The 26491-nt window shown below is 70.2% G+C and overlaps 5 protein-coding genes across 6 annotated transcripts; 2 read left to right on the forward strand and 3 right to left on the reverse strand.

Annotated features, from left to right (window-relative positions):
- Positions 1–4419, forward strand: H696_05425. 2 transcript variants are annotated; one of them, XM_009499260.1, is made up of 3 exons: positions 1–1419; positions 1626–3783; positions 4032–4419. In XM_009499260.1, exons 1-3 carry the CDS (start codon positions 1186–1188, stop codon positions 4247–4249), a joined length of 2610 nt encoding a protein of 869 aa, XP_009497535.1. In that variant the 5' UTR covers positions 1–1185; the 3' UTR covers positions 4250–4419. The 2 variants fall into 2 exon arrangements, with proteins under 2 accessions (XP_009497535.1, XP_009497534.1); XM_009499259.1 differs by having other exon boundaries at positions 1735–3783.
- Positions 4420–7019: 2600 nt separating this feature from the next.
- On the reverse strand, positions 7020–7331 carry H696_05426 (hypothetical protein; the record flags this gene model as incomplete). The annotated part of the gene is made up of 1 exon (XM_009499261.1): positions 7020–7331. The coding sequence occupies one exon, from the start codon at positions 7329–7331 to the stop codon at positions 7020–7022; it is 312 nt and encodes a 103-aa protein (XP_009497536.1).
- A 1692-nt stretch (positions 7332–9023) lies between these two features.
- On the forward strand, positions 9024–12875 carry H696_05427 (hypothetical protein). The gene is made up of 4 exons (XM_009499262.1): positions 9024–9432; positions 9538–9977; positions 10095–10282; positions 10519–12875. The coding sequence occupies exons 1-4, from the start codon at positions 9199–9201 to the stop codon at positions 12627–12629; spliced, it is 2973 nt and encodes a 990-aa protein (XP_009497537.1). The 5' UTR covers positions 9024–9198; the 3' UTR covers positions 12630–12875.
- Positions 12876–16520: 3645 nt separating this feature from the next.
- H696_05428 (hypothetical protein) lies at positions 16521–17071 on the reverse strand (the record flags this gene model as incomplete). The annotated part of the gene is made up of 2 exons (XM_009499263.1): positions 16521–16870; positions 17002–17071. The coding sequence occupies 2 exons, from the start codon at positions 17069–17071 to the stop codon at positions 16521–16523; spliced, it is 420 nt and encodes a 139-aa protein (XP_009497538.1).
- Positions 17072–18752: 1681 nt separating this feature from the next.
- H696_05429 (serine/threonine protein kinase) lies at positions 18753–25637 on the reverse strand (the record flags this gene model as incomplete). Its single annotated transcript, XM_009499264.1, has 2 exons — positions 18753–23885; positions 24287–25637. The coding sequence occupies 2 exons, from the start codon at positions 25635–25637 to the stop codon at positions 18805–18807; spliced, it is 6432 nt and encodes a 2143-aa protein (XP_009497539.1). The 3' UTR covers positions 18753–18804.
- Positions 25638–26491: the final 854 nt, after the last annotated feature.

Raw genomic sequence — 26491 nt, forward strand, 5'->3', positions numbered from 1 at the left:
ACACACACACACACACACACGCAAGGGGGCCCCCTTCGCCGCACCTTCGACCAATGTTCCAGCGGGCGGCCGTCATTCGTCCAGGACGCCCACTGGGCCTCCTCCTGGCCTTACTGATGCATAGCCTCCTCTGGTGGGCTGGCCGCTGCAGTGACACCGTGCCCCGCGCCGCGGACTTGGTGTACTTGCGCGCGCCGGCCCAGCTGGCTCCCCTGTCCGGGCTGGTGTTCGAGCAGCTTCGCCTCCCGGGACTGAGCCATGCCCGGCGCACGGACCCCATCGACCTGACCAGCGATGTTTTCCTGCAGGATGGTACCAACATGACCGCGCATTCGGAGCATCGCATAGGGGCCGCATTTTCCGGCCGATCGCCAGTGCTCATTGGCCAGCGCCCGATGCCCACCCCGCACGATTACCAATTGATCTTCCCCCAGACTACCACCGATCGCATGGACGTGGTGGCCTTTTCCCCGGGCCGGGTGCGCATCCTGTCGCCCAACCACACGCAGGATTACCAGGACCCCCTGCTGACCGGGGTCCTGGCCAGCTTGCACCTGCCCGGACACCGGCAAACCGCCCTGATGATGGCCCGATTCGAGTACTACTGGGCCCATCTCCTTCTCGATGGCAATGCCGGCATCCTCACCGGAGCCGATCGGGATCTCTGGGCCGACGAGCAATTTATCAGCTCCACCGGGCTCGGGCCGGCCTTTCACGCCTCCTGCGATTGGGAGTACGCCACCGTGCGGGCCCATGACGCCGAGCAAGTCCACTTTTATTCGGACCTCGGTCGGAAAACCACGCAGGCACTGGCCACGCGCTTGTATTCCACGGCCCCGGACCAGGAGGACGTCATCCACCTGAAGACCGACTCCACGGTGCACGTGTGTCTGGGCTTCCGCCCGGAGCCGGATCGCGAGACCTATGCCTGCTCCCTGGGCGAGATCCACTTCAGCCTCCATTACATGGCCTCCGAGAAAGTCCGCTTTATCAATCCCCCCTCACTGGGCATGCCGGCTCCCATGGACCACCTGCTGCTCTGGGACTACAGCTACTTCCAGCTTGTTCGCATCAACTTGGACTTCACCCAAATGCAAGCCACCCACTTCCAAGTGATCACCCTTCCCCCCACGACATCCCCCCAGCTGCAAGAAGCTCCCAGTGTATTGGCCTTCCCGGGCCCGGATGGATCCATCGCCTGGCGTCTGGTCGTTGGCGATCGGATTTTCTTCCACCCCGCCGACTTCCAATGTCACCAGGACACCTCGATCCTTTGTGCCGAGCGCCCGAACGAAGTGGACTCCCAAATGGGCTGGCGCTGCGCCCCCGGTCGCTTGTACACGCCGCTCGGCGATAGCCGGCTCCTGTGCGGTGCCTGTGCCGACGGGCACACCACGGCCTCGCGGCCGCTCGCCGAAGGTCCGTTCCCCTGCCCGCCCCCCCCCCCCCCCTGAAGCCGGCCGGTGAAGCTCCTCCCGCGGAGCTGGCAGCCGAGGCAGTGCACCGCCCTCCGGCGGCCGCTCCCCCCCCCCACACACACACGCCTCTTGGTCCTTGGCCTGACCTTTCGGCCCGACTGCCTTCCGATGCATGTGCCGGGGGAACGGGTGCAAGAAAAAAAATAGCCCCCCCCTCCCCCTCCCACAAACAGCCAATGTTCACATTCTCTGCCCCCTGACCGCCTCCCTCGCGCCCCCTCCGGCTGCCCGAACCCTACTTCCACGATGCCCACAGGTCACTGCGAGCCCTGCCCCGTCGGCGGCTGCCGGGTGTGCTCCGGCGAGCAATGCCTCGTCTGCGAATGGCCACTCATGCAAGTTGTCGATGCGCACACGGGCATTCCCTCCTGCCAGCAAGCTTGCCCCAGCGACACGATAGCTGCCAATGGTCTCTGCCTCCCGGCGGTGGAAATCATCCGCCTGGATCTTGACTGGCGTCCGGTGGCCGTGGACCTGGGCCACCTCTCGCCGCCGGCCACCATCTTGGCCGTGGCCAGCTCTCGCATGGTGCCCACCGACACCGGGCGGCTGATGCTCCAGGCAGCCGCCTCGGCCGTCCAGGCCCAGGCACTGCTGTTTGGCGCGCCGGGCCAGGTGCTGGCTCTCGTGCCCGGCCCTGCCGATGCATCCCATCACGTCCTCGATGTCCTGGGCTTCCCCTCCTCCGGGCAGGTGGTGGCCATGGTCGAGGTGGCCCTGCCGCCGGCGAAAAATGCCTGGCCGGCCCTGGGCCTGGTCCTGTGCCATGCAGATGGCCTGGTGCTGGGCCTGGTGGCTCGCTGTCGGTCGACCTCCCCCCCGGCGGCCGGTGGCCTGTGCCCGGCCTCCTTCGAAACCCTGTACACCGGGCAGCTGGCCGGGTGCAGTGCCATGCAAGCCTCCAGCCGGGCCGTCAGCCTCCAGCACCACGGCCAGTCGGAGGGTCTGCTGCTGGAGTTCGATCCAACCGGCGAGACCCTGCGCACCGTGGCCTTCGCCAACAGTGCTGCTCACCCGGCGCACCTGGCCCGCTCGGACCCGGCCATCGGGCGACTGCTGCTTGTCGACGGAGCCGGCCACACTCGCATCCAGCCGGACACTTTGACATCGGAGGATGGCCGCCTGGCCGGTTTGTTGGAGGCCCGCGCCGGGCCGGCACTCCCCGGCGACCATATCGGCCTCCAGGCAGTCACACTGCCCGTTCACCCGGCCGCCGGGTCCTCGGACCAGGTCTTCTTCAGCTACCTACTCCCGGCTCCCGATGGCCACCTTGCCTGGCGCATTGAGCATCTGCCCGAGGGGCTCCTGCCCCATGGCCGGACTGTCGGCCTGCCCGGCAATACCCGGGACTTGGCCCGCCTTCCGGCCGATTGGTTTGATCTCAACGCCCCGGAGCGGCTGGCCCTGCGGCTGCTGGTGGTCCGGCTCCCCAGCACCGACTATCCCAGTGCCCTGGTCCTGGTCAGCCAAGGCGGCATGGCCGCGGCCCCGCTCTATTGCCACCCGGCCAGTGGTCTTTGCTGGCTCCAGCCGGCCCGCATGCTGGCCATCCCCCCCGGCACCGGGCCCGGGTCCCTGGAGGGGCTGACCGTGGCGCCGGTGCCCGGCCCCGGGGCCGCCACCGACGGCCTGTCGCTGCTGCTCCTCGACCAAAGCAGTCACCTATGGAGCCTGGACATCGCACTGGTCCCCTGTCCGGACGGGTCCTTCCCCGCCCTGTCGGCCTGCCAAAAGTGCCACCCTGCCTGCTTCACATGCAAGGGGGCCCAACCAAACATGTGCACCGCGTGCCATGCGGACAGGCTCCTCTCCACTGCCGGACGATGTGTCGAGTCCTGCCCCCCCGGGGAGTATAACCCAACCGGGGAGCCCGTTTGTCATGCTTGTCACGCCACATGCGTCGAGTGTTCCGGCCCGGCCGGCAACAACTGCACCGCATGCCCGCAGCCGATGGTGCTCTTCCGCGACACCTGTGTCTCCTTCTGCCCGTCCCCCTCGCAGCTGTGCCAGCCGGCCGCCGAGTGCATCGAATGCGCGCCGCACTGTGCCGAATGCCTCGTCCGCCCACTCGACGCCGCCCAGACATGCACCGATGAGTGCACCTCCTGCCAGGAGGGATACCTCCTGGCAAATGCCGGCAAGCTATGTGTGGCGGCCTGCCCCTCCGGAACCTTCCCCGATTGGCCGGCCGATCATGGCCCGGTGCCCAGCTGCCTGCCCTGTTACGCCGGCTGCCGGGGCGAGTGCACCGGACCGGACCCGGCGCACTGCCTCGCCACAGGCAAGCAGGTGGATGCCGCCGTGGGTGCGTCCTCTGATGGGCCCTCCCTTGTGGCTTGGGCCTTTTCCTGCCCCGCCCATCGCCCGCCCGAAATGCAACACCCTCCGGCCGCACCTGCGCCGGCAACACCCACCACCGGGCACGCGCGCCTGCCTGCCCGGCCGTGCACCATGGCCCCGCTAGACCCCCCGCCATAGCTCGCACTTACTGACCCCCCGGCCTTGGCCATGCTTCGCTGCTCTCCGGCCCCTTGCCCCCTTTCGCCTCCATAGCCGTGGGCCTTGGACTGACCCTGGCATTCTTGGTGCTTGGCATGCTGGCCTGGTTTGTGTACCGCCACGTGTGGCTGCCACGCAGGCAGGCCGGCATCTTTGGCCCATCGTACGATGCCAAATTAGCCGAGCCCATGTCCGGCGGCGCGGCCGACGACATGGCGGCCGCCGCTGACGACCGGAGTGAACCGCTGTTGAAGGAGGAGATCTACCTTTGACGACATGCCCAGGGCCGGGTCTTCGCACGGGGATGCCGCACATGGGTGTCGTAAGCTGTGCTCGTCGCCCGGGGCCGCGAACCTCTTCCTTTTTTTTTCCACCCCCACCGCCAGGCACCTCGAGCGAATACACCGACCGCGGGTCGTCCCCCCGGGCAAGGTTCCCAATACGCCTTTCTCCTTCCCGCTTTTTGGCCCATGCAAGGGCCCACTCATGTGGGCTTGCCGAAGGTGAGTGGCCGCTCGGCGTCGGGCGCCTTTGGCAGCGCATGGCGGGCCATGGTTTCCCCGGGGCAGGGCCGCGCGATGGGCCCATATGCGCACATATTGTGGGGGCTTGGTTTTCTTCGGGAAAGGGGCCGGACCCGGTCGAGCTGACCATGGCCAACACAGACCGAGCCCCGGCCGGGCCCACCCGAATGGGCCAGGGCGTGGCCCCCCGGCCTGCCTCCCTGCCAGGGCAGGAGGCCGGCCGAGGGCCAGGCTGCCCGGCAGCACGGGTCGCAGCTTGCCATCGCTCCTGCGCCATGCCCATCCGGCCTGCCCTACTGCCCAGTGGGAATGCACCGCCCTGTGGCCACCCGTGCGCGCACATCGGCCGACATCACCCGGTCTACCCATACGCCGGCACGTGCACGCCGGAGCCGCCAAGCCATCTGGCCGCCAGCGCCCATGCAACTCGAGTGCATTCGCCTCCCGGCCACAGTGCCGTGTCACGAGTATCCATTGGGCCCGCACCACCGCCCAAGGAAGCCCCGTGGCGGTGGTTCCCCCGCCCCCCCGCCCCCCTGGCGGGTGATTTGCCAGCCCGGCGTCGGGCCATCCTCCGCAGGCCCAGAGTTTCCCGGGGGGTATCCCGGCATCGGCCCTCAGCGCGCTCCGGCCATGCCTGGCTGCCGGGCGGCCCCGCCTAGCCGGGCTACAAACGGCGGGAGCCCCTTCGGACCTTCGAAACAGTGCCATGCTCCCCGTCGGGAGGGTGCCCACGCTACTCGGGACCCGGCATCCCGCCCATCGCCCATGACCTTTGCTCAAGCCTTTTGCTTGTACCAAGCAATCGACCTCCCCCCCGTGTGTCGCGCATCCCGCCGTGCCTCTGCTCGGGGGCCACGACTTCCGGCCCGACCTCGAGCCACATCTCGCGATGGCATGGCAGGCCGGCGGCAGGGACTCCCTCTGCCCGGGCGCATGTGCCTTCCTCCCACCCCCCCCCCCCCCCCACACAAGCCAAGTGGTGGCGTCCCTTTCAAGGGCGCGCAAGGCAGCCGCGCGAGGCTGGACAGGCTGCCCGAGGGCCGCACCCAGCGGGGCAGGGCCGCCGGCCCGGCCATCGACAGGGACCAGGCGGCCGCCGGTTGCCCATGGTGTTTGGCCGGCCCCGGGCCGCCGGGCCGTCCTCGCGCCCAGGAGGGCCCTGGAGCCGGGCAGCTACCCTGGCAGCCGGCCGCGCGGGCCCGATCCCGGAGCCGCGCCTTATGCACGCTTCCAGGGGCTTCGGCTGGACTCGCTCGCTCCCCGGGGACCGGGACTTGCCTGGTGTCGCATGGGATGGAGCGCCGTCGGGCCGCCGGGCATCATGCCCGGGTGTGTGTCCCGGCCGCCGGTAGGCGCCCAGGCCCGACGCCAGTCCCGCCCATTGGCGCGTGGCCTGCCATGCGGAGATCGCCGTCCCGGGCGATCATCGACCCCGGCGGTGCTTGGCGGCATGTGTGCCTCACGGCTGCCCGCGCGAGAGCACCCTCTCGCCAGCACATCCCGACCGGTGCATCGGCGATTGTCGCCGGCGCCCGGAGGGGCCGGTGCCGACCGTCCGGCCGATGCTCCCGCGTGTCGGGCCTAGCTCGCTCAACGCGTCTTACCCGCCCGGAGCCGGCCGCCCGGATGCCCCCCTTCCCTCGCGCCGGGTCGCCCGCGCCGGCTTGCCTCGCGCCTTCCCGGCTGTGCCCATGGCCTGCTGTGTCGGATGTCCATCGCCGTGCCCTATATGGCCCGCGCAGATGGCTCGCCTTTGGGGCAGGTGTCCTGGGCGCCGGCCCGCCTGCCCCACCATGTGCGGGCCGCCCCGGCCCCCCGCCGGGCTCCATGCACCCCGGCACCGCCGTGCCGGAGGCCCACGCTCGGGCTTTCCCACGGGCCCCGCCCGGCGGACACGCCTCCTCGCCACAGTGGGACCTGCCCTCCGAGCGCCGCCCCCCGCAGCATGGTGTGCCGGGCCCCAGCCGGTGGCCGGGCTGAGGGGGCCTCTCTTCGGGCGCCCGGTCCCCGCGGCAATGCTGGCCCACGCTCGGCGCCGGAGTTCACCGACCCGACCCCGCGTAGGGCCCCGGCCCACCGCCTCAACAAGCCACCGGGCTGCCCCTGCCCCGGGTCCGGAGCGCCGCCGCACGCGCGCAAAGCCCCCCCCGGCGCCCCGGCGCCCCGGCCCAGGGCAGGGCGTCGTGCGTGTGCGCCCTCCTGCCAGGCGCGGACCACCGAGGCCCCGCGCACCGGACCAGCCACCCGGCCGCGGCCCCGGTCCAGATGGCCAGCCTCGGCACCCCGCGCCTCGCGGGCCCAAGCGCGCGTATCGCCCCGCCCGCGCGGCGTCCGCCAGAGCACCCGGTCGAGGCCACCCCCCCGCCCCCCTCCAGGCACCCGCGGCAAGAACGGCAGACACACCGGAAGCTCGTGTATTGCACCATGGACAACAACGCTTGGGGGGCGCCCACACGGGGTGCCCCCCGCACAAGCACACACACACACACAATGCCCGGGGCGGCTCTTTGGCGCACTAGTTGCAGACATGCTGCAGGGCCCAGTGGTCGATTTCGCACGCACGGCAGTAACGCACAGGCGACCGAGGCACCGGCACGTAGTAGCTCTGCTGGGGCTTGGGCTCGGGCTTGGGCTCGGACTTGGGCTCGGACTTGGGCACGGACTTGGGCACGGACGTGGGCACGGACGTGGGCGCGGGCTTGGGCGCGGGCCTGGGCGCGGGCTTGGGCGCGGCGTCCGCCGGCTTCGGGGCGCGCTGCGCGCGGGGCTTGCCGCCGGGCGCGGCGTTACGCGTGCCGGAGGAGGGGTTGCGCGGGCCGGTGGGCATGGTCACAGGCTGGGACGGGGCACAGAGCAAAAAAGCTACGGGAGAGACGGAGACAGGGGAGGATGGCAGGGGCCGGATGGTTTCCCCTCGGTCCGAGCGGCTCCGCGCCTCGGGGGCCTTTTATACCCGGCGCCTGGCCGCGACGCCGGCGCGCTTCCCACCACCGGGGTGCGCGGCTCCCACTGCCCCCGGGCCAGGGGCGCCGGCCTCCTCCGGCACGGGCATCCGCCCCGGGCGGTCTCTCGCCCCTGGGGCAAGCGGGCTCGCCAGGTCGGCAAGCAGCAGCCCCCCGCCCCCGCTCGGTCTTCCGGGCCGCCGCACGGTCCATCCTCTTCCCCCGCCGCAGCCACGGCACCTTGGCTGTGGACGCGCGCCCCGGCCCGGCCGGGTCCAGGGCACCGGGAAGGGCATCCCCCTGCTCCCGGCACCCGCCGCCGCCCGCCTCGCCGGCCATCGCCCTGCCCCCTTGGGCTCTCGCGCCGTGCGATGCCCCCGGCCGGCCCGGGCCTGCCCCCTGGAAGGCCCTCGGTCGCCTCCCTGCGCCTTTCTCGAAGGACAGTCCCATCGAACGGACGGCTTCGCCCGGCTAGCGTGCCAAGTTGCCGGGTCTCCGTGCTCGCCCGCCGGGCCGGCCGTCTGTTCGTCCGCTCACTGCGCCCCCCTCGCCGGCCCGGCCTCCAGACCCACGGCCCTCGGACGCCGGGCGAGGGCTCTTCACAACATGCGCATCATGCCGACACCCGGCCGACATGCTCGCCCTCCAGCAACACCGGCACCGGGCGGCCCCTCCCGGCAGCCGCTCCCCTCGCCCGCGCCGAGTTCCCACCCCGCCGCCCAAGCCTCCGAGGGGGGCCCCGCTCGGCCGATCACACGGCACATGGCGCCCCGGCCGCGCCACGGACCCCGCGCCGCCACCCACCCGACCGACGCCGTACCCATCACCCATCCCGCGGCACTCGGGGCCATCCCACGCGCCCGGCCCAACAGGCCTCCCCTCTGGCCCCGCATCGGCCATCCCCTGCCCCGGCGCCTCCCTCGGACGCGGGCCGCCGGTCCCCGTCCCCGATGGACATGCACAACATCCCCCCCCCCCCCCCCCCCGCGCACGGGGCAGAGCCCCAAAAAAAAGGAAACAACAAACAGGCTAATCTAGTTTGCAGATCCCCCCGGAGGAGTGGCCCATGTTTGTTTTCTTTTCTTCTCCCAACGACCCCTTGTCCCCCTTGCCCCCCTTGCCCCCCTTGCCCTGTGCCCCACTCGCGCGCGCGCGAACTCCCAGGTGGAACACCCAACTGCGCCGGAAATCGGGGTGGTCGTGATCTCCATGCCATGCGCGTGGTTCCGCTGGTATCACGAGGTCACCGGACTGCCATCGGGTGGTTTGCGTCCCTCGCATCGAGGCCACTCGACGTGACACTCTCATGCCCGCGAACCGCAGGCCGCGCCCCGGGGGCCGTGCCTATTGGCGCACGCATCCGCACTCCCGGACTGAGCAGGCAACAAGCACCGACGCTCGGTGCGCCAAATGGGGCAAGTTCCTCATGAGTGCGTGTTCGCCTTCGGCACGCCGGGGCGAGGGGGGGCGGGGGCAATGTACCCCGCTCCGGCCCAGGGGCCCCGCCGTTCGCCTCCCCCAATCATGGCGGTTGCGTATTCGAAACTGCCGTGCGCCGGCGCGGCCCAGGAAGAAGAGCGGCCCCCGGCCCCGGGCGATGGGCCGCCGAAGGAAAAGCATATCGCACGCACGGTCCCCTCGCCCTGTCCCTCCGCATCCCCCTGTCTCCCCTCCCTTCCTCGGTCTCCCCTCCCTTCCTCTGTCTTTCCCTCTCCCCCGCACCCAACGGCAAGCCGCCCTGCTTGGGCAAACATGGGCGTCTATGATATGCGACCTCTTATCTCGGGTGTCGGCCAGCTCGTCGATAACCTCCCTCCCGGTGAGGGGGACCAACTGCGGGTCCTCCCGGTGGATCTCAGCAACTTCGTCTACGAGATCCAAAAGAGCAACTCCCTTTTCGTCGACCAGACCCGTAGCATCTGCTTCGACGCGGATTTGGTCGTCCCCTTCCTAGATGTCCTGATCGATTGGCTTGCCGAACGCAAGGTGCGCCCTCTCCCCCTTCCACACACCATCCTACCTGCCACACGTGCCCGTGTCTGACTCCCCCGAGAGGTGTGCCCTGTCCACGCTGCCGCGGGCCAAGGGAAGATCTACCCCATTTTCGTGGCCGATAGCCTGGCTTCCGAGAAGAAGGAGGACGCTTCGTTTAGGCGTTTCAAAGATAAAATCAGTTCCATGAACATGTACATCAGAGCGTACATGAACTTCCTCCAGCAGGGCGACGCCGCCCGGGCGGCCCAATGTCTGCGCGACCTGCCCCACCTGGATGAATGCCAGGTCGGCGAGTGCCCCCCCTCATGCACCTTCTCCGGAGGTAACCGCGAGACAAAGAGCTCCAGTGAATCTTCCGAAACTATTTTTCCCTTCCCCACGTACATCGGCTCGCCGGTCCTTTGGGACGCCATTTCCCATCACCTCAACACTCGTGCCCAGGAGCACCCGAACAAGCTGGCACTCATCGGAAGCTTCTTCGAGGCCGATGACCTCCTGGCTCTGCTGAGCCTCGCCTTTTCCGTGCCCATCCTCACGTACGTCCGCCCGAGGCCGCCGCAGTCCTTGCCAATGCCAACCGGCCCGTCCTCCACTGACACTCGCCTTCCCTTCGCGCTTTCCCACGGGCCGGCCGGCTCGTTGGCCACCACCAGTGGCGATTCCGACGCCTTCATCCAGGGCTACGGCCAGATCTCCTGCCGGTCGATCTTTCGCCGGCAATTCATCCTCACCCGCTCGGGGAAGGATTCCCGGTCCTTCGGGCCCTCCGATACCTACTCGCAGCCGGTTCCCCACAAGTTGATGCTGTCCCGCCATGTGGCCGAGCAACTGCACACCACCGGTGCGTTGCGCGCCTTCGCACACGGCTGTGCCATTTTCCTCCTCCCCATTCTCGCCCCTGCCCCCCGTCCTCCCGGCCCCCGGTCGCCATGCCAAGCAGCTGGCATCACCTCCTCAAGCCCTTGCCCCCCTCTGCCATCCGGAGCAGCAGCGGAACCCGGGCCCGAGAGAGGGGCCAAGCAAAACTCCCCACAGCTCCGTCTACTTACCATCCATTCTGCCACACGACAAACCCAGTCACCAAGCTTGCCTGGCTGCCTCTGATCCATGGATCGGATCTCGTCGACGCGAGGACCTTCCTCCGAGACTTCCTCCCGGTTGATGTGTCATCAGATGTACACATTTCCCGGTATTTCAACGAGGTTGCTCTTCATTTGGAGTCCATAAAGGAGACGAACTCCACACCCCCCGCGAGCCGCTCAGCCCGACACAGGCCGGGTGGCAAGAACAATAACAAATCGAATCCCGTGAAGCATCTCGGTTTGGAGGATGTTCGCCGGCTGCTCGCCGCCCTGCCGGAGCCGGCCGAAGTCCGCGCGTGCCATGCATCCCCGTCTGATAGAGGCCCGCCTGCACCTGTCGAGCCGCCGGCCACATGGCGTACCAATCGCGGTCTCCTTGCCAAGACTGTCCAGAATCTCGACCTGTCCAGCAATCCCGTCCTCCGTATGCTGCGAAGCCACCAGTCCGACCTGGACACCCTGCGCGGCAAGCTATATCCCCCGGTCGAGAGGGGGTCCCTGAAGTACATCCATGATAGTGTGCTCCTCTGCCTTGGCCTGCTCGATGCCTCCCTCCAGGACTCGCCCAAGGCTCCGACGTGGGCCTTTGCCGAGGAGCTGATCACCTATCTTGCCACGAATCGCGTCGCTCGCCCGGAAAGGCCATGGTGTATTTTTGCTCGCCGTCCTCCACCGTCGGTCGTTCCTTCACCCCCGTCGTCTTCCTTGCACCAGCGAGCACGTCGCCCACGCCTGCCCTCGGGTCGGGCAGCACTCTCATCCCGTCGCCTCGCCGCCGGGTCGGAGAACGCCGCCGGGTCTCCGGCGGAATCCGGCCCAGCCGAAGAGTCGCCGGCCTCGGCCATCTCGGACGCCCCTTCGTGCCAATGCCTCAATGCCCTGCACCTGACCCAGGCTCTGCTCCAGCAGTTCACCTACCTGTCCATCTACCACATGGCCTTCTCCTCGGCTCATGCCAGGGTCACCCAGGGTCCGCCCCTGCGGGCTGTCGCCAAATACCTGAAAAATTTGCATGGCTGGGACTATGTCATCAACGAGAGTCTCTCGCTCCTGCCTCACATCACCCATAGCACGAGAACCACCATTTGGGAGCCCGTCCGACAGGCGCGTTTCCTGATGTGTGCTTTGGCAGTCTCGGAATCGGCCGCGCGCCCCGGATTCGTCAGTATCAATGGCATGAACCACAACTACTACGGGCCCCTCATCTATCAACGCTCTCAAGAGCCAAACGGGACCCCTTTGCCAGCAGATGCCCCCTCGGACGGTGGCATTCCGCGGCGCGAAGCCAACCCGGATCCGGTGACATCGCTCCCCGCCATGCAGGGCGACTCGCCTTCCCAGGACAAACGAGAAACGGCGCTTAGATTCAACATCGTGCCACATGCCTCCCGTGTCTTGCCGCTGCTGAAAAAGGTGGACCGTGCCCTGGGGTCGGCCGATCCCAACATGGATACCATCAGTCCCATACTCCTGGCTGTCATCCTGGCCAGCACCGGCGCCCGCTTCGCTCGGACATCCCATCGCCCCGGGGAGAAACCCACGACAGCCACTTCCTCCCTCCATCGGGCAAGAGAAGCCCCCTTGGATGTTCCCCACTCTCCCTTCTATTACCGGGAGGAGGAATGCCTCAGGCGCCTGGATGCCTTGCTCGCCGCGCCTGGCCAGTGGCCCCCTGGCGCCTTCGACAACATGGGCATGGACAAGCACGAAATTAAAGCCGCCAAAAGGGCCCTGTCCAACCCTGGGGACACTGGCAATCTCGAGGAGACCATCCGCTGGGCTTTGAGGCAGATGGAGGAGGCGTTCATCGGAGCCCAGACCCCCCCGATGGATCTCCTGACACCTGCCGGCCTGACTGGCTGGCTGGAATTGACCCACACCGTGGACCCCCCATCGGCCGAGGATGCCATCCAAAGATTCAACACCTTTTCCTTGGGCCAGGCGGTCATCTGCTCCTGGCTCGATGCCTTCTCGGCTCTCTCGGGGCGCCGCGACGCGCTGCTGCGTCTCCAGCACAGCCCTCCCAAGAGCGACATCTGCCTTCGCCCGGCCGAGTGCCGGGTTGCCATCTTCCTCCTCGGCATCCTTGCCAACATGTCTCTCTGATGGTGATACACCGGCTGGGCGCCTGGCTCGCCTTGTTTTTTGCGCACCCATATGCCGAGCCATGTTACCGTTCTGCTGCGTGTTCAGCCGGCTTCTCTCCGTCCCCCTTCTTTTTTCTCCCTCTTTCCCCCCCTTTCCTCCCCTCCTCCCGCTTTCCCCACTGCTTCCCCATACCCCGTGTAACCAGTGTGCGGGCTTGCTCCGTGCTTTCATCCAAGCAGCCCCTCAATATACCCCGTGCGTCGACCCTCTTTCGTGGCTCTGGTTGCTTCGCCCTTCGAGCGCACAACAGGAAGACACGGCCGGCAACCAGCCCGCTGTCGAGCATGACGCTCCCGCCGGGCGGGCCTCCGCGCCTGCGCACTGGCGCCTGTTGCCCGGTGCTCGACACAGCAGATCGCCTGGCCGGCCCTTGCGGCGGGCCTCCAGCAGCCCATGCAGGGGCGGATATTTGGCATGGCAACTGCCCCCCGCCCAAGGGGCCCACATCACCACATGCCCTGCCCCGGGGGTCGATGGCCGCCGGGAGGGGCATCTCCTCGGGCACATGGCTGGCGGCCGTGCTCCGGCGGGCGGGGGCGCGGCAGGGGGGCAGCCCTGGCCGCAGCCCCATTCGCGGTGCGTCTCCCCCGGGACGGGCAGAGGGAAGCACGCCTGTTGGCAGTACCACAGCGAAAGTCCAGGCGCCCATGCGCGAGCGAGCAGGCTTGCGCCATCCGGGCACCGGCTCTCATCCAGCCGGCTGGGGGCTCCTCGGCCGCGGTGGCGCATGGGGCCAGCGCGCTACTGGCCGGTCCGCGGGCGCCCCGGCCATCTACCGCGCCACGTGCAATGCCTGCAACTGCGCCACACGCATGCGCCTGCCCACGGCGCCCTGGGCGGACCCGCGCCCGGGGCGACAACCCACCAGGAGAAGGGCCCCCGGCCGCTCTCCGCTGAAGAGCCCCAATGCCCGGCTCGGGGCTGGTGGCCGGCGTCCCCCTGCCGGCCGTGCTACGCATGGCGACCGGCCCCCGGGGCACATAGCAACCGCCGTGGGGAATGGTCCGCAGAGCGAGCTGCATGTGGCGAGGGCGTCTTTCGCACGCGCGCCGGCCCTGCCGTGCATGCGCGCGGACTTGCCCCGAGGGGCCGGTGGTGGGTAGGGGGCGCCTCCTCCAGGAGTGGCCCAGAGCCAGGCCGCGGCCCAGCACCGGACACGGCGTCCCCGGTTCCGGCCATGGGGCGCCCAGGAAATGGGCCCCGCTTTCCCGGGCCCCTGGCGGCCCCGGCCGCCGTGGGTGCCGGGCTCGCCCGCGCGCGTCCATGGCACGGGCATGGTCCCCAGGGCACGACGGGACGCCGGCGCTCCAGGCCACGAGGGTGGCCTCCATCGGGCTGTGTGGCGGCCGGGGCGGGCTCGGGAACGCCTGTCGCCGCGTGGCGCCCTGCACGGCCCCGGGCCCGGGCTTCTCGCCGTGCCTGCCTCTCGCCATGCAGACCCTCGCTTCCGAGGGGCCACCGGACGACCAGGGCCCTGGCACAGCCGAAGCCGTGGCTCCGACGCCCGGCGCCGCAAGTCGCCTCCGTTGTCGGCCGGGCTTCTCACCGAGCCGACCCTCACGCGCCGTGTGCACATGCCCATGGGCGCGGATTTTCCGGAACCGGATGGGTCATTTTTTGGTTTTGTGCAGCGGCGGGCCTCCTCTATGCCGCGTCCCTGGGGCATGTGTCGCGGGCGGGGAGTCGGGCGAGGGGAAGCTGGAGATCGGGGGCGGGAGAGCGGGGGCGGGAGAGCGGGGGCGGGAGAGCGGGGGCGGGAGAGCGGGGGTGGGAGAGGGGCGGAGATGAATGAAGAGAGAGAGAGAGAGAGAGAGGAAGAGATAGGGAAAGAAAGAGAGAAAGAGAGAGGAAGAGATAGGGAAAGAGAGAGGAAGAGAGAGAAAGAGAGATAAAGAGAGAGGAAGAGAGAGAAAGAGAGATAAAGAGCAAGAGAGACACACACACACACACACACACACGCAGAGAGGGATAGAGGGGAAGGGAGAGAGAGACCGAGACAGAGAGAGGCCGGGGGAGTGCGCAGGAAAAAGGCGCCAGTACGGCCTGCGGCGGGGAAGGCCGCGCCGCCGGCGAGCGATGGCACCCCGCTGGGAGGCGACGCATCGCAGGACCGGTCCGACCGACCCGGCTGCCCCGCTCGAGCAGCCGCCAAAAGGACCCTTTTTTATTTCTCCATCACTACCCCCAGTGTGCGACAGCCCCCCTCCGCCCCTCCGGCCCTGTGCCGAAGGGGCCGCCACCGCCGCTCGGCTGCCAGGCATGCTCGGTGCATTGAAATGGTCTGTCAGCCCCCTACGAGGGGGTGGACCTCTCCTCGCGCCCGCCCGCCGCACGAGGAGGGCCCCCCGGCGGCCCACGCCGGGGACGCCCTGCCGGCCCGAGCGGCCGCGTGCCGGGATGCGCACTGGCCCCGGGGCCCCTACCGCAGGAGGGGGGGGGGAGTATGACTTGCGACCATCGATCTTCCACGGGGCCACGCCGAAGTCGCCCGGGCGGGAGGTGGTCTTTCCCCCGGCGGCCGGGCCTCCCTTCGGATGCTCGGCCAGCCCTTTGCCGCGCGTGGCCCCGGGGCCGACACGGGCACACGCGACGCCACACGGCCGGGCCACGCCGGCCAGCACCCGGCCTCCGGCCGACCGGCGCCGCGCGGCGACAACCACCAAACGGGCCCTGGCCGGCGGGGACACACCCTGGCAATGGCCTGCACCCCGGGCGCCCACACGCACGCTAGCCCCATTCGCCGGGGGCAAAAAAAAAAAAGAAGCCCACATCACTCGCGCATTGGCCCGGGGGCGGGGGAGCCACCGGGCGCGTGTCGACCGAGCGCCCCAGACGGAGAAGCGGAAATGCCGACGCCCGCGCAACGACCCACCCGGCCGCCCGGCAGGCCATATCCCCACCCGCCCTCGCCCCGCCGCAGCACTGATGCCCCCCGGTCCCGGACACGCCCCCGCCCCCCGGGGATGCCGGCGGATCATGCATCCGGGGGGCCGCCCGCCGGAAATCACAATTCCCGGAATGTCCCATTCCGCCCAATCGGGAAGTGACCGTGCTTTCGTGCCAACATCCCGTCCCTCCCGGCGTTTGCGCCGGCCGGAGACCCCGCCAGGCCCCTCGCCCAGGCCGGCAGGGGGGAGGGGGGAGCCGCGCCCAGGCCAGCACCCTCGCTCCCCCCGCCCCCTCGCACAAACACACAGGCGCTCAGCGTCGGACGCCCGGCTGGCTGCCTTGCCCCCAGCCAGCGACCTCCGCGCGGCCCCGGCATTTAGACCGAGCCGGGGGTCGCGGCGAAGACCCCGGCGTGGGGCCCGCCTCGCGGAAGGGCCCACCGCCCGCGAGGCCCCCTGCCGCACCCAGGCCCCCTGCCGCAACCAGGCCCCCGGTGCCTGGCCGCACGTGCCTTTCCCGAATCGGATGCGCGCCTGCCTCGATCCCTCCTGCGAGCCGCATGCCCCCGCCCCGCCTCGCGGAAAAAAGAGGGCACATGTCTTCGGCCTGTCCCACATGCCGCCCGCCCACCCTTCGCTGTGGTCGCCGTGGCTACCGTCCGCGGCGGCGACTCGCTCCAGCCAGCTGGGTCCGTCCGGACCCGGGTCGCCCCCCATCCGGCCCGGCCCAGCAGGACGCACCTGCGCGTGCGCTGTCCCCACTGCCCACCGCCCCCCGACCTCTCCCCGATCGCGGCAAAGACGAAGGTGTCCAGCGGATGGTCGGGTGCATTACATCGGCATGCCGACGGGCGGCAGGGGCCGGGCCGTCGGGCCCGGGCCGCCTGCTTGCATGCCGGTCGCGACGCACACCCGCAAGCGAAGGCATGCACGCGCGCGCGCGCGCGCGCCCCCCGGGGGCTCACAGGCCCAGGGACAGGACCGCCGCCAGGAGCACGCCCAGGGCGCCGGCAATGCCAGCCGCGCGGTACCCCGCCAGCGACCCGGCCGAGTTGCAGACGAAGGGCGGCTGAGTAACCACGATCTGGGCTCCGTACGATGTGCCATCGATCACCTGGCACGAGGTCTTGTGGGCCATCATCGTATTGTCGCAGAAGGTTCGGTCGCCGCAGTTCATGATGTCGAAATACCGGTGGGTGCAGGATTCGGCGCACAGGAGATCCGGGAAGGAGCTGCACTCCTCGCCGAACTTGTTCAGCAGCCGGGTCTGCTCGTCCGAGAAGCACTCGACCCGGGCCGCGGCCACGGACACTGCCCGGGCCCAGGCCGAGCCAGCACCACGGGCGGAGGTCGACCGACAAGCGAAAGTCAGCACGCACGCACACCAAGGGCCCTCGGCGGGGGGAGGGGGCAGCGCCACGCCCGCCCGGGGGAGAACGTACCGGCAAGCGCCGCCAGGAGGAGCAGCCCCAGCAGGAGGGACGGCCGCGGACGAGGCATGACTGGGGGCATGGTGGAAAGGGGGGAATAGCGACACGGGGATGGGGGCACGGGGGAGAGGCCACTACAGCGGGTTGCTGGCCGACCAGAGCACTGGCAAGCGTCGCCGGCCCTCCCCTTTTATAGGCCCCTCGGCGACTGTGTCGGGATGCGCGGCCTCGGCCCGGGCCAGCCGCCCGGCCGGCTGGTGCTCCGGCGGCGCCCGGTCTGCCCGTGTCCCTGGGCCAGGGGAAGACACACAGCCGGCTCCCGCACCGCTGGGCCGCCCGAGAGAGAGAGAGAGAGAGAGAGAGAGAGAGAGAGAGTCACGGCCAGCTGGATGCGCAGGCTCTGCGCACCTCGCGCACACAGATCGCCCGTCGCCGCCCGGGAATCCGGCACACAGGCCACCGGCCACGCCCGAGGGCCAGACCGAGGGGAGGGGACACGGGGGCTGCCCGTGTCCCTCGGCGTGGGAGCCGGGCATCTGTCGTGGCCCTGCGCGTCTGCCAACACGAGCCTTCCCCATCCGGCGGCCATGTTGGCATTTTTGCGCGGAGACGCAGAGGTCCCCACGCATTGACGGCCAGTAGCCAACGCGCGCTCCCCACAACATGCGCAAAGCACCCCCATCGCCCCGCCTCTCGGGGCTGAGCGGGCCCGGGGGGCGTTCTCGCGGCATGCCGACCGGCCGCCTGCGCCACACCCGCGCGGCATGCGCCTGGTGTCCATGCGGCGCTCGGCATGCCGCTGCCTCTTGGCTCCGGAGCAGGACCGACCGAAGCAAGCGCCTCCCCGGGCCCGGTCCATTGTCTAGTTCGGGGACCCATACATGCACATGCACGCACACATGCACACACACATGCACACACACATGCACGCACACATGCACGCACACACACACACACACACACACACACATGCACACACACATGCACACACACATGCACACACACATGCACACACATGCACACACACACATGTACACACATATAGTGCGGCGGCTGACGCCCAGCCGGCGCCCCACCGAAGCCCAGGCACCCCAAAGTGTGCGCCCGCAGGCAATCCCAGCCCCGACGTCGACCCCGCACCCGCCGCCAAAACGCCCCTGCCACCAGGCACCGAAAGATGCCAGGCACCGGGGCACCCACTGGCGCGCCAGTGGGTGCCCGGATGCCGCCGAGCAGAATGCTCCATCGGTGCCCGAGGCCCCCATGCTCCCGGGTGGCCCGGGGTCCTCCTGGGGCCCGGGCAGGCGGTCGCCCCTGGCTGCCGACACACCCCGCCCCGCGCACATGGTCCGGCTTCTGTCCCCCCCGAGTGGATCCCCGGAAATGGCCTCACATCCGCGGGGCGCTGCCCCTGGCCCGGCATGTGACGGCACCCCTCCGCCCCGGCAGCACGCGCGCTCGACCCCGCCCATGTCCTCCCCCGCTCTTTCCCGCGCCCCCCATAACCGGCACATGACGATGGCCGCCCGCCGGACGCCGGGTGTACCACCGCCGGGCCCACAGCCTCGGCCGGTGGCCCGGGCACGGCCGAAGACCAGCCGCGCCCCCGACAGGCCCCGGGCCCCCCGAGGCGGGGACATTCACCGGGCGGCCCGCGCGAGCACACCCGGCCCGCGCAGCGGCAGCCAGCAGCTCACACACACCACGCGGCAACCGGCGAGGACACCCCACAAAACCCGGCAGGGGCCGAGGCAAATGAAAAATACCATGCACATCGTTGTGTCTATTTTGGCCAAGGATCGCCACGCCCCCCTCTCAGGGCAGACCGCCCACGGCGACATACTGCCCGGCGCAGCGCTGGCGGAAGGTGGCTGCCGGCGGCCGCCGGCCGGGGTCCTCCTGCCAGGCGGCCTGCACCAGGTCCCGGGCCTCCTGGCCCAGGGACTCGACGCTCGGCCGGGCACCGCCACACACGGCACGCACGATGTCCTGCATGCCCATGCCAGCCCAGGGGACAGCCCGCGCCAGGCACTCGCCCAGCATGACCCCCGCCGCATACATGTCCACCGGGAAGAAGAGCCCCGGGTCCAGGGGGACCGCCCGCTGGAAGACGTCCACCAGCTCCGGCGCCGCATACCGCACCGACATGGCATTCAGCTCGGGCATGCTGTTCACCAGGGCCGACAGCCGGCTGGCGCTCAGGTTCCTGGACGTGCCCAGGTCCCCGAGGGCCGCCCGCCAGGAGGAGCCCGCCTGGCTGACAAACACATTGCCCGGCTTCAGGTCGCAGTGGGCCACCCCGTGCGCGTGCATGGCCTCCAGCCCGGCGGACCACTGCTGGCAGATGTCCCACAGCTGGGCCGCCGACAGCTCCACCTCCGAGTGCAGCAGCGTGGCCAGGTCGCTGTCGAAGCGCTCCATCACAATGGCCGGCGGCTGGTCGCTGTACCCGAACAGCCGGACGATGTGGCCGTGCTCGCGCAGCAGCCACATCAGCGCCACCTCGTTCTGGAAGAGGGCATGGTGCACCGGCTGCATGGCCTCGGCCTTCATCTTCTTCACGGCCACCACCTCCGGGCAGCCCAGCCGGGCCACGATCCCGGCCCCGACCGCCTGCGCGGCGTACACCCACGCCTGCGTCCCGGCCCCCAGCGGCTCGTCCAGCGGCCGGAAGTCCACCGCCACGTCCACCAGGATGGCCCCGGGCAGGGCCAGCTCCACGATGGTGTTCAGCATGGTGGCGTCCTCGTCGTCGGCCGGCGCCTTGCCGACGGCCTGCCCGCGGCGCCGGCGCACCAGGAACAGCACCAGCAGCACCAGCAGGATCAGCAGCAGCAGCAGGCCCACGCCCAGGCCCACGGCCAGGCCCACGCGCGAGGACTTGGGCCTGGAGGAGGAAACACAGTCACCCTCCTCGGGGCCGGTGCAGGAATCGGTGCAGCTCGCATGGCAAGGGGCGCACGCGGCCGGCTGGCCATCCGCATCGGCGAAGTAGCCAAGAGGGCAACCTTCCACACAGGCCGCCCCATCGAGCAGGAACCGGCCGGCGGCACACCGGTCGCAGGTGCCGATGTCCGGGCAGTCAAGGGCCCCGGAGGCGGTGGGCTTGCAGCCGGGCTGGCCCGGGCCCGGGGTGCACGCGTCGCACCCGGCCGGGCAGCCGAGGCACACGCCGCCCACCGGGGCCGACGCCCCGACGCAAGCCGTTCCACAGGCACCCTCATCCGGCCGCAGGAGGCCACCAGTGCACCCGGTGCAGAAGGTCCCCGACCCGTGGCAAGTCCGGCACGACCCGTCGCAGGGCTGGCAGGCGCTGCCGCCCGGCTCGGCGAAGGTCCCCTCCGGGCAGGCGGCATGGCACCCGCCGAAGTCCAGGAAGTGGCCCGGCTGGCAGGCGCTGCAGGTCGCCGCGCAGGCCGCCCCGAGGACGTGGCATTCCGTGCAGGCGGCCGGGCAGCCGACGCACCGGCCGGAGGCCGCGCAGCCCGCCCACCCCGCCGGGCAGCCAGCACCACACAGCCCACCCGGCAGGACCAACCCACCCCCCCGGCAACCGGTGCAGGCACCCCCATGCTCGCATGTGGCGCACGATGCGGCGCACGGCATGCACACGCCGTCCACCAAGAAGAAGCCCCCCGGGCAGCCGAGCAGGCACTCGCCGCCCAGCAGCACCCGGCCCGCCGGGCAGCCGGTGCACTCATCCAGCCCGGCCCCGCGGCAGGCGGCGCACGTCGAGTGGCAGGGAAGGCATGCGCCCTGGCTCTCGAACAGCCCGCCCGGGCAGCTGGCATGGCAGCCATTGCCCAGCAGCAGCGGCGCTGCGGGGCCGCAGCTCAGGCAATGGTCAGCCCCCGGGCCAGAGCAGGTCCCACACGACCCATGGCACAGGGAGCACAGGTTGCCCAGGGGCGTGGTGGTGCTCGGGCAGGAGGCCACGCACTGCGGGCCGGCCAGCAGCCACCCGCGCTGGCACAGCTCGCACGTGTCCGGCGCCCCCGCGCAGCTGGCGCAATGCTCGGCACAGGGCGAGCACCCGGCCGGCGAGGCGTGGTACCCCACCGGGCAGGCCGGCACGCAGCGCACCGGCGACCCGCCGGCCGGCAGGGCCAGCAGGCCCGCCCCGCAGTCCGGCAGGCACTCAGTCGAACGGGTCCCGGCGCACTGGTCGCAGGACACATGGCACGGCAGGCACCGCCCGGCCAGGGCCACATGCCCCGGGGCGCAGTGCTGCACGCAGTCCTCGTCCTGCAGCACGCCGCTGGCACAGCGCCAGCAGTGCTTGTCGCTCGGGCCGTTGCACGTGGCGCAGGCCAGGTCGCAGGGCTGGCAGGCCCCGCCGACGGCATCCCTGTACTGGCCCTCGGCGCAGCCGGACACACAGGCGCCCACGCCGGGGCCGGCCTCCACCAGGTCCAGCCCGGCGGCACAGCCCGTGCACTGGTCGGCCTGGCCGCCGGCGCAGGTGGCACAGCTGACGTCGCACGGCTGGCACGACTCGCCATTGGGCCAGGCCCCCGGCGGGCAGTCGGCCACGCAGGCCCCATCGCGCGCCAGGAGCAGCCCCGGCTCGCAGGCCAGGCACCTGTCCATCGTGCAGGAGAGACAGCCCAGATCACAGGGAACGCAGGCGCCCACGCCGGCGGACGCCTGCCCGGCGGCCCAGCCAAAGCCATCGGCACACACCTGGCACCGGCCGGGCTCGCCGGTGCACAGCTCGCAGCTGGCATCGCACTCGGCGCACCGGACATCACCGGCATACTGCCCCGGCAGGCAGGCACTCCCACACAGGGACCCCGGCTGCTGGTCGACCCCGAGGAAGATCAGCCCCGGCCGGCATGCCGAGCAGCTGCCGGCATCTTGACACCCGTCGCACGACCCGTCGCACGCCCGGCACGACCCATCGCCCCCGGGGAAGTACCCCCGGGCACAGGCCACACAGGCATCCGCCGAAGTGCAGGACACGCAACCGTCCGGGCACGGGGCACAAGTCCAAGTGCTGGAATCCGGCCACATGCCCTCCGGACACGAGCTCACACATGCCCCAGCATGAAGCCAGCTGCCCGGGACACAGGCCGTACAGGCGGCCGGGTCGCCGGACCGCACGCACTCGCTGCAGGGGTCCGCACATGGCAGGCACCGGTCCGGCTGGTCGCCGGCCAGGCCCTTGCCATGGCCACCGACACACTGATCGCACACGTACTGGCCGCCCGGGCCGGGCTCGGCCCGGCACACGAGGCACGTGTCGTGGCACTCGCACCGGCCATCGGGCCCGGGGAAGGTGCCGCCGGGGCAGCTGGCCACACAATCAGCCGGCAGCCCGGGCAGCCAGTGCCGACAGGCAAGGCAATCACTCGCCATGGGCCCGGTGCACCCGGCACATGCCGCATGACACGGCTCGCACTGGGCCCCATACGTGCCGGCCGGGCAGGCCATGTCCATCGACAGGGTCACCAGCCCCACCGTCGGCGCATACCCCAGCAGGGTCAGCCGGCTGCCCGACACCGGCCCCGGCTCGAGGGCCCCCTGGACGACAAATTGCCACAGCGGCACATTCCCTTCCAGGTGCATGCTGGCCGGCAGGGGCATGATGTGCCCCGGCAGGAAGGCACACTGCCCGGCGTCCAGCTGGGGACAATGCAACAGGGCAACCCCGATGAAAGTGCGCGCCAGCAGCAGCAGCGCACTCGGATGAGCCAGCCCCCCGCCCGGCAGCCGAAGCTCCTGATAGTAGACATTCGCGTGGACCCCGTTCGGCAGGTACTGGTACGTCGGGAAGGACCCGATGGTTTGCCAGGAGAAGGGCAAATGGATGGACCGGCCGGCTGGCAGCATGTCCCCCGGCAGGGAAAGGATGTCCCAGTTGGCCCCGAAGGTGTGCGGCAGCACCAGCCACCGGGGCAGCCCAGGCCCCCGGTAGAGGGTCATCGGCCGGAAGAGCCGGGTGGGCAGGGCCGGCGAGCGCGACACCGCCATCTCCAGCATCGGACCCTGGCGGTTGGTATCCTGGCTCAGCAGCTGCTCCGGCATGAGATTCAGCCGCCAAGATGTCCCCTGCCACAGGACCCAATCCCCGAGGGTCGGGTCGGCGCGCATGCCGAGGCCCGACACCGCCGGCATCCTTACCATCCCCAGGCCGGTGATGTGGGTCCCTTGCAGGCGCCGGGTTTGCGGATTCACGCGGTAGTAGAAGTTCGAGCCGGACAGTGCCACCAGGTGGTTGGCGTCCTCCCGGAGGACCCCATAGCAAATGCCCAGAGCCAGGTCCACCGGGCTGGCCGGCTCGGCGGCCACGCACGGCCCCCCCGACCCGGTGCATGTCAGCCAGGTGAGGTAAAATTTTTGCTCCGGTCCACAAAAGAACACCGCATACTCCCACCGGCCATTGACCAGGAAGGGCCCGGCCTCGGCAAAGGTGGTCACCGTATCGAGGGACCAGTCTCCCAGCAGGCGCACTTCCACCGGCACCACCGGCGCCCGGCCGATGTCCCCGGCCGGCAGGATGTACGCCCGGTTTTGCTGGGTGAAGAGGAGCATCCCCGGGGCCGGGGCATCGCTGCTGGCCGGCAGCACCGGCAGCCCGGTGCCCGGGTCCACCGACAGCCATGACTGCGCGGCCGCCGTGATCCAGTCGCCCGGCTCCAGCCAAGGCGCCGGGAGTTTGGCCAAATCCGAAAGCCCCACCTCCAGCCGGACGGCCCCGGCCGCCTGGCAGACGCCCACCACCGGCAGGAAGCCCTCCGAGCAGGCGCCCCGGCAGACCGTGCTGCCCCCGGGGCCGGTGGGCTCCGGCAGGAAGCCATGCTCGCACACGAGGCATGTGTCCGGGGTGCATGTTCGGCAGTTGGTCTGCGAGCAGGGCCGACACACGTGGGTGTCCTTCGAGAAGGGGGCCTCATCTGTGGTGTCCGAGGGGGGGCAAGGGGGCATGGGGGTCATGGGGGGCATGGGGGGCATGGGGGATGGCCATATCAACCACGAGCGCCGATGGTCGGCGGCGGTGGCGCGGGCCACACCGCGAGGCGGAGGAGAAGGGGGACGTCGAAAAGACGGAGGGGAGGAAAGACACCGGGAAGGCCGAGGGGAAGGAGGAACACATGGACCACACCGGGAAGGCCGAGGGGAAGGAGGAATACATGGACCACACCGGGAAGGCCGAGAAAAAGGAACACATGGACCACGCCGAGAAGGCCAAGGGAAGCATGGCGCCACCAGGACAAGCAAGCACACGGAAGGGCAGGTCAGAAAATGGCCAAAGAAGACACAGGACACAAAGAGCAGGAAGAAGAACGGCACGCACCCGCCGGCCGGTCGAGGTACCAGCCATCCGCACAGCCGGCACACATGTGGTTGGCCGAAATGTACGGCGAGTCGGTGTACCCCGGAGCACAGCCCCACCCACGCGCCAGGCCGGAGGACACCGTCGCGCTGTCACACACCAGCGTCCGGTCACTGTCACACAGGAAGGCCTCCGAATCGAAGAGCACCTTCACCCCGGCCACAAGGGTCCACCGGTGGGCCCCGGTCACGGTGACCGCCAGCCGCGCCAGGCGCAGTACATCACGCGAGAGGGCCACCTCCGACGGGAGGACCACCCGACGCAAGCCCAGCCCCATGCCCAGGGGATGGACCTGCCACAGGCGGTCGCGCGGATCGCCCGCCCGCGGGGACACCACATAGAAGGGCCCCGGCGCGTCGTCCATCGCGAAGGCGGCCGACGCCAAGAGGTAGGCCCCGTCCATGGGCACCGCGGCCGGCAGGGACACCGTCACCGGGACCAGCTGCTCGGCCGGGGTCCCCTCGAAGCAGGCAAACACCGCCACATGGCCGGTCGCCAGCAGCACCGCCACGTCCGAGCCATCCGGGCAGCCGCTGGCCGAGGAGAGGATCCGCGTGCTGGCCACATGCACCGGCTCCCCATCGAGAGGCTGCCGGCGGGAGGAGACCCCCCCATCGCCGGCCACCGCCAGCCGGACAAGGCCCTCGCTGGCGGTCGCCAGGAAGAAGGCCCGCCCCGGGCCCGCGGCCGCCGTGGCCAGCCCGACCACCGGGTCCACCCCATGCTGCATGATTTGCAGCCCGGTCGAAGTGACCATGCCCAGGATGATGGTGCCTTCTTGACCCGGGCTGTCATCCGCCCAAAGCAGCAGCGCCTCCAGCGGGCCCGTGGCACTGGCCGCCAGCAGCCTCACCGCCGATCCCGGCAGGGGGAACACATTTGCCGCGGTGAAGAGCCCCACCTGCGTGGGGGTATGCTCCAACACCAGCGGCGTCGGGGCATTCGGCCGGGCCAGCAGGATGAGGTGCTGCACGCCGGCCGGGTTGGACCGCGACGAGGTGGAAGCCTGGCGGGTGTCCGAAAAGAGCGGCCCCCAGCGGTACTCGCCGGAATGCCGCATCGGCGCCATCTGCTCGTAGTGCCAGAGGGTGGTGGCCGAGCTCCAGTGCGAAGACACCGTGGCGCTGCTCCCCAACGTGGGCAGCCCCATGAAGTAGGTCGTCCGTGTGAAGGGGTAGCTGGCCAAATGCAGGAACATGTCCTGCCCGTGGGACGGCGCCACAAGGGCCAGCACCGTCAGCAGCAGCGCATAGCACAGCCACGCCGGGCCCATCGGGCCCGGGGGGGGACCGACTGCCGGCCGCTGCGCCATGGCGATCCGCGTGCGCGAATGCGCGTGCAACCTGCTTTCCGGTGGGCCGGCGCGCCAACGAGAGGGCGGAAGGGGCGAGCGAGAGAGAGAGAGAGAGAGAGAGAGAGAGAAAGAGGTAGAGGGGCGAGAGGGGCGGGGAGAGGAGGGATGGCTCGACCCGGCCACGGCGCCGTCGGCAGGCAAGGTGCACTTGGACGGCCTGCTGCGCGGGTGTGGTCGGCCCCGGCTCCGCCCGGGAGACTCGCGCGGCGCCCCCCCCCCCCCCCTAACACGCCGGAGCAGGCCCCACCAACCCGCCCGGGACCGACGATCGGGCAACTTTCCCCCCGCCGGCGCCCCACGCGCCGGGAGGACCGAAGGGGCAAGGGGCCGAGGGGCGGGAACACCCATATGGCGCCGGGGGCCCGGGCGCCCGCCGCGCGGCCAACGCATGTGCCAATGCATGTGTCCGCAAACGAGGGCCAATATGCCGGGCACAAGCAGGCGCCCGGCGTGGCGGACCGGGCCCGGGACCGCCGGGGCAGCCCGCCGTGTCCCCCCCTCGCCGGGCGCATGCGAGGGCGCGCAGCCGACTCACGGCCCGGCCGCCCGGCCGCCCGGCCGCGCCTGTAGTGGTATCCCCCAATCTCTATAAACCAAGTCACAGGTTGAATTACAAGATCCCCACGTGAACGGCCCCGTGGAAAATTATGGCATGCTTGAATCGCATTCCTCCTCAGGAGGAATGCGGGGTAGATCGACAGCCAGATGGCCGCCGAGTACCGGGCCAGTTCGGTGGCCCAGGAAAGGAGGGAGACACGCGTGCGCGCGGGGTTCTCAGATCCACCCCACGACCAACCCAAGGTCAAAAGGGG

This window comes from Fonticula alba (genome assembly GCF_000388065.1).
Source record: "Fonticula alba strain ATCC 38817 unplaced genomic scaffold supercont2.11, whole genome shotgun sequence".
NCBI lineage: Eukaryota > Rotosphaerida > Fonticulaceae > Fonticula > Fonticula alba.

Excerpts from the sequence above, each read along its gene's own strand:
- H696_05427 (XM_009499262.1), top strand. The coding sequence starts at position 9,199 with ATGGGCGTCTATGATATGCGACCTCTTATCTCGGGTGTCGGCCAGCTC. Across the intron at positions 9,978-10,094 it reads TTTTCCGTGCCCATCCTCAC|TGGCGATTCCGACGCCTTCA; the intron begins GTACGTCCGCCC and ends GGCCACCACCAG. Across the intron at positions 10,283-10,518 it reads CGAGCAACTGCACACCACCG|TCACCAAGCTTGCCTGGCTG; the intron begins GTGCGTTGCGCG and ends CGACAAACCCAG.
- H696_05425 (XM_009499259.1), top strand. The coding sequence starts at position 54 with ATGTTCCAGCGGGCGGCCGTCATTCGTCCAGGACGCCCACTGGGCCTC. Across the intron at positions 1,420-1,734 it reads CTCGCGGCCGCTCGCCGAAG|GTCACTGCGAGCCCTGCCCC; the intron begins GTCCGTTCCCCT and ends CGATGCCCACAG. Across the intron at positions 3,784-4,031 it reads GCAGGTGGATGCCGCCGTGG|CCGTGGGCCTTGGACTGACC; the intron begins GTGCGTCCTCTG and ends TCGCCTCCATAG.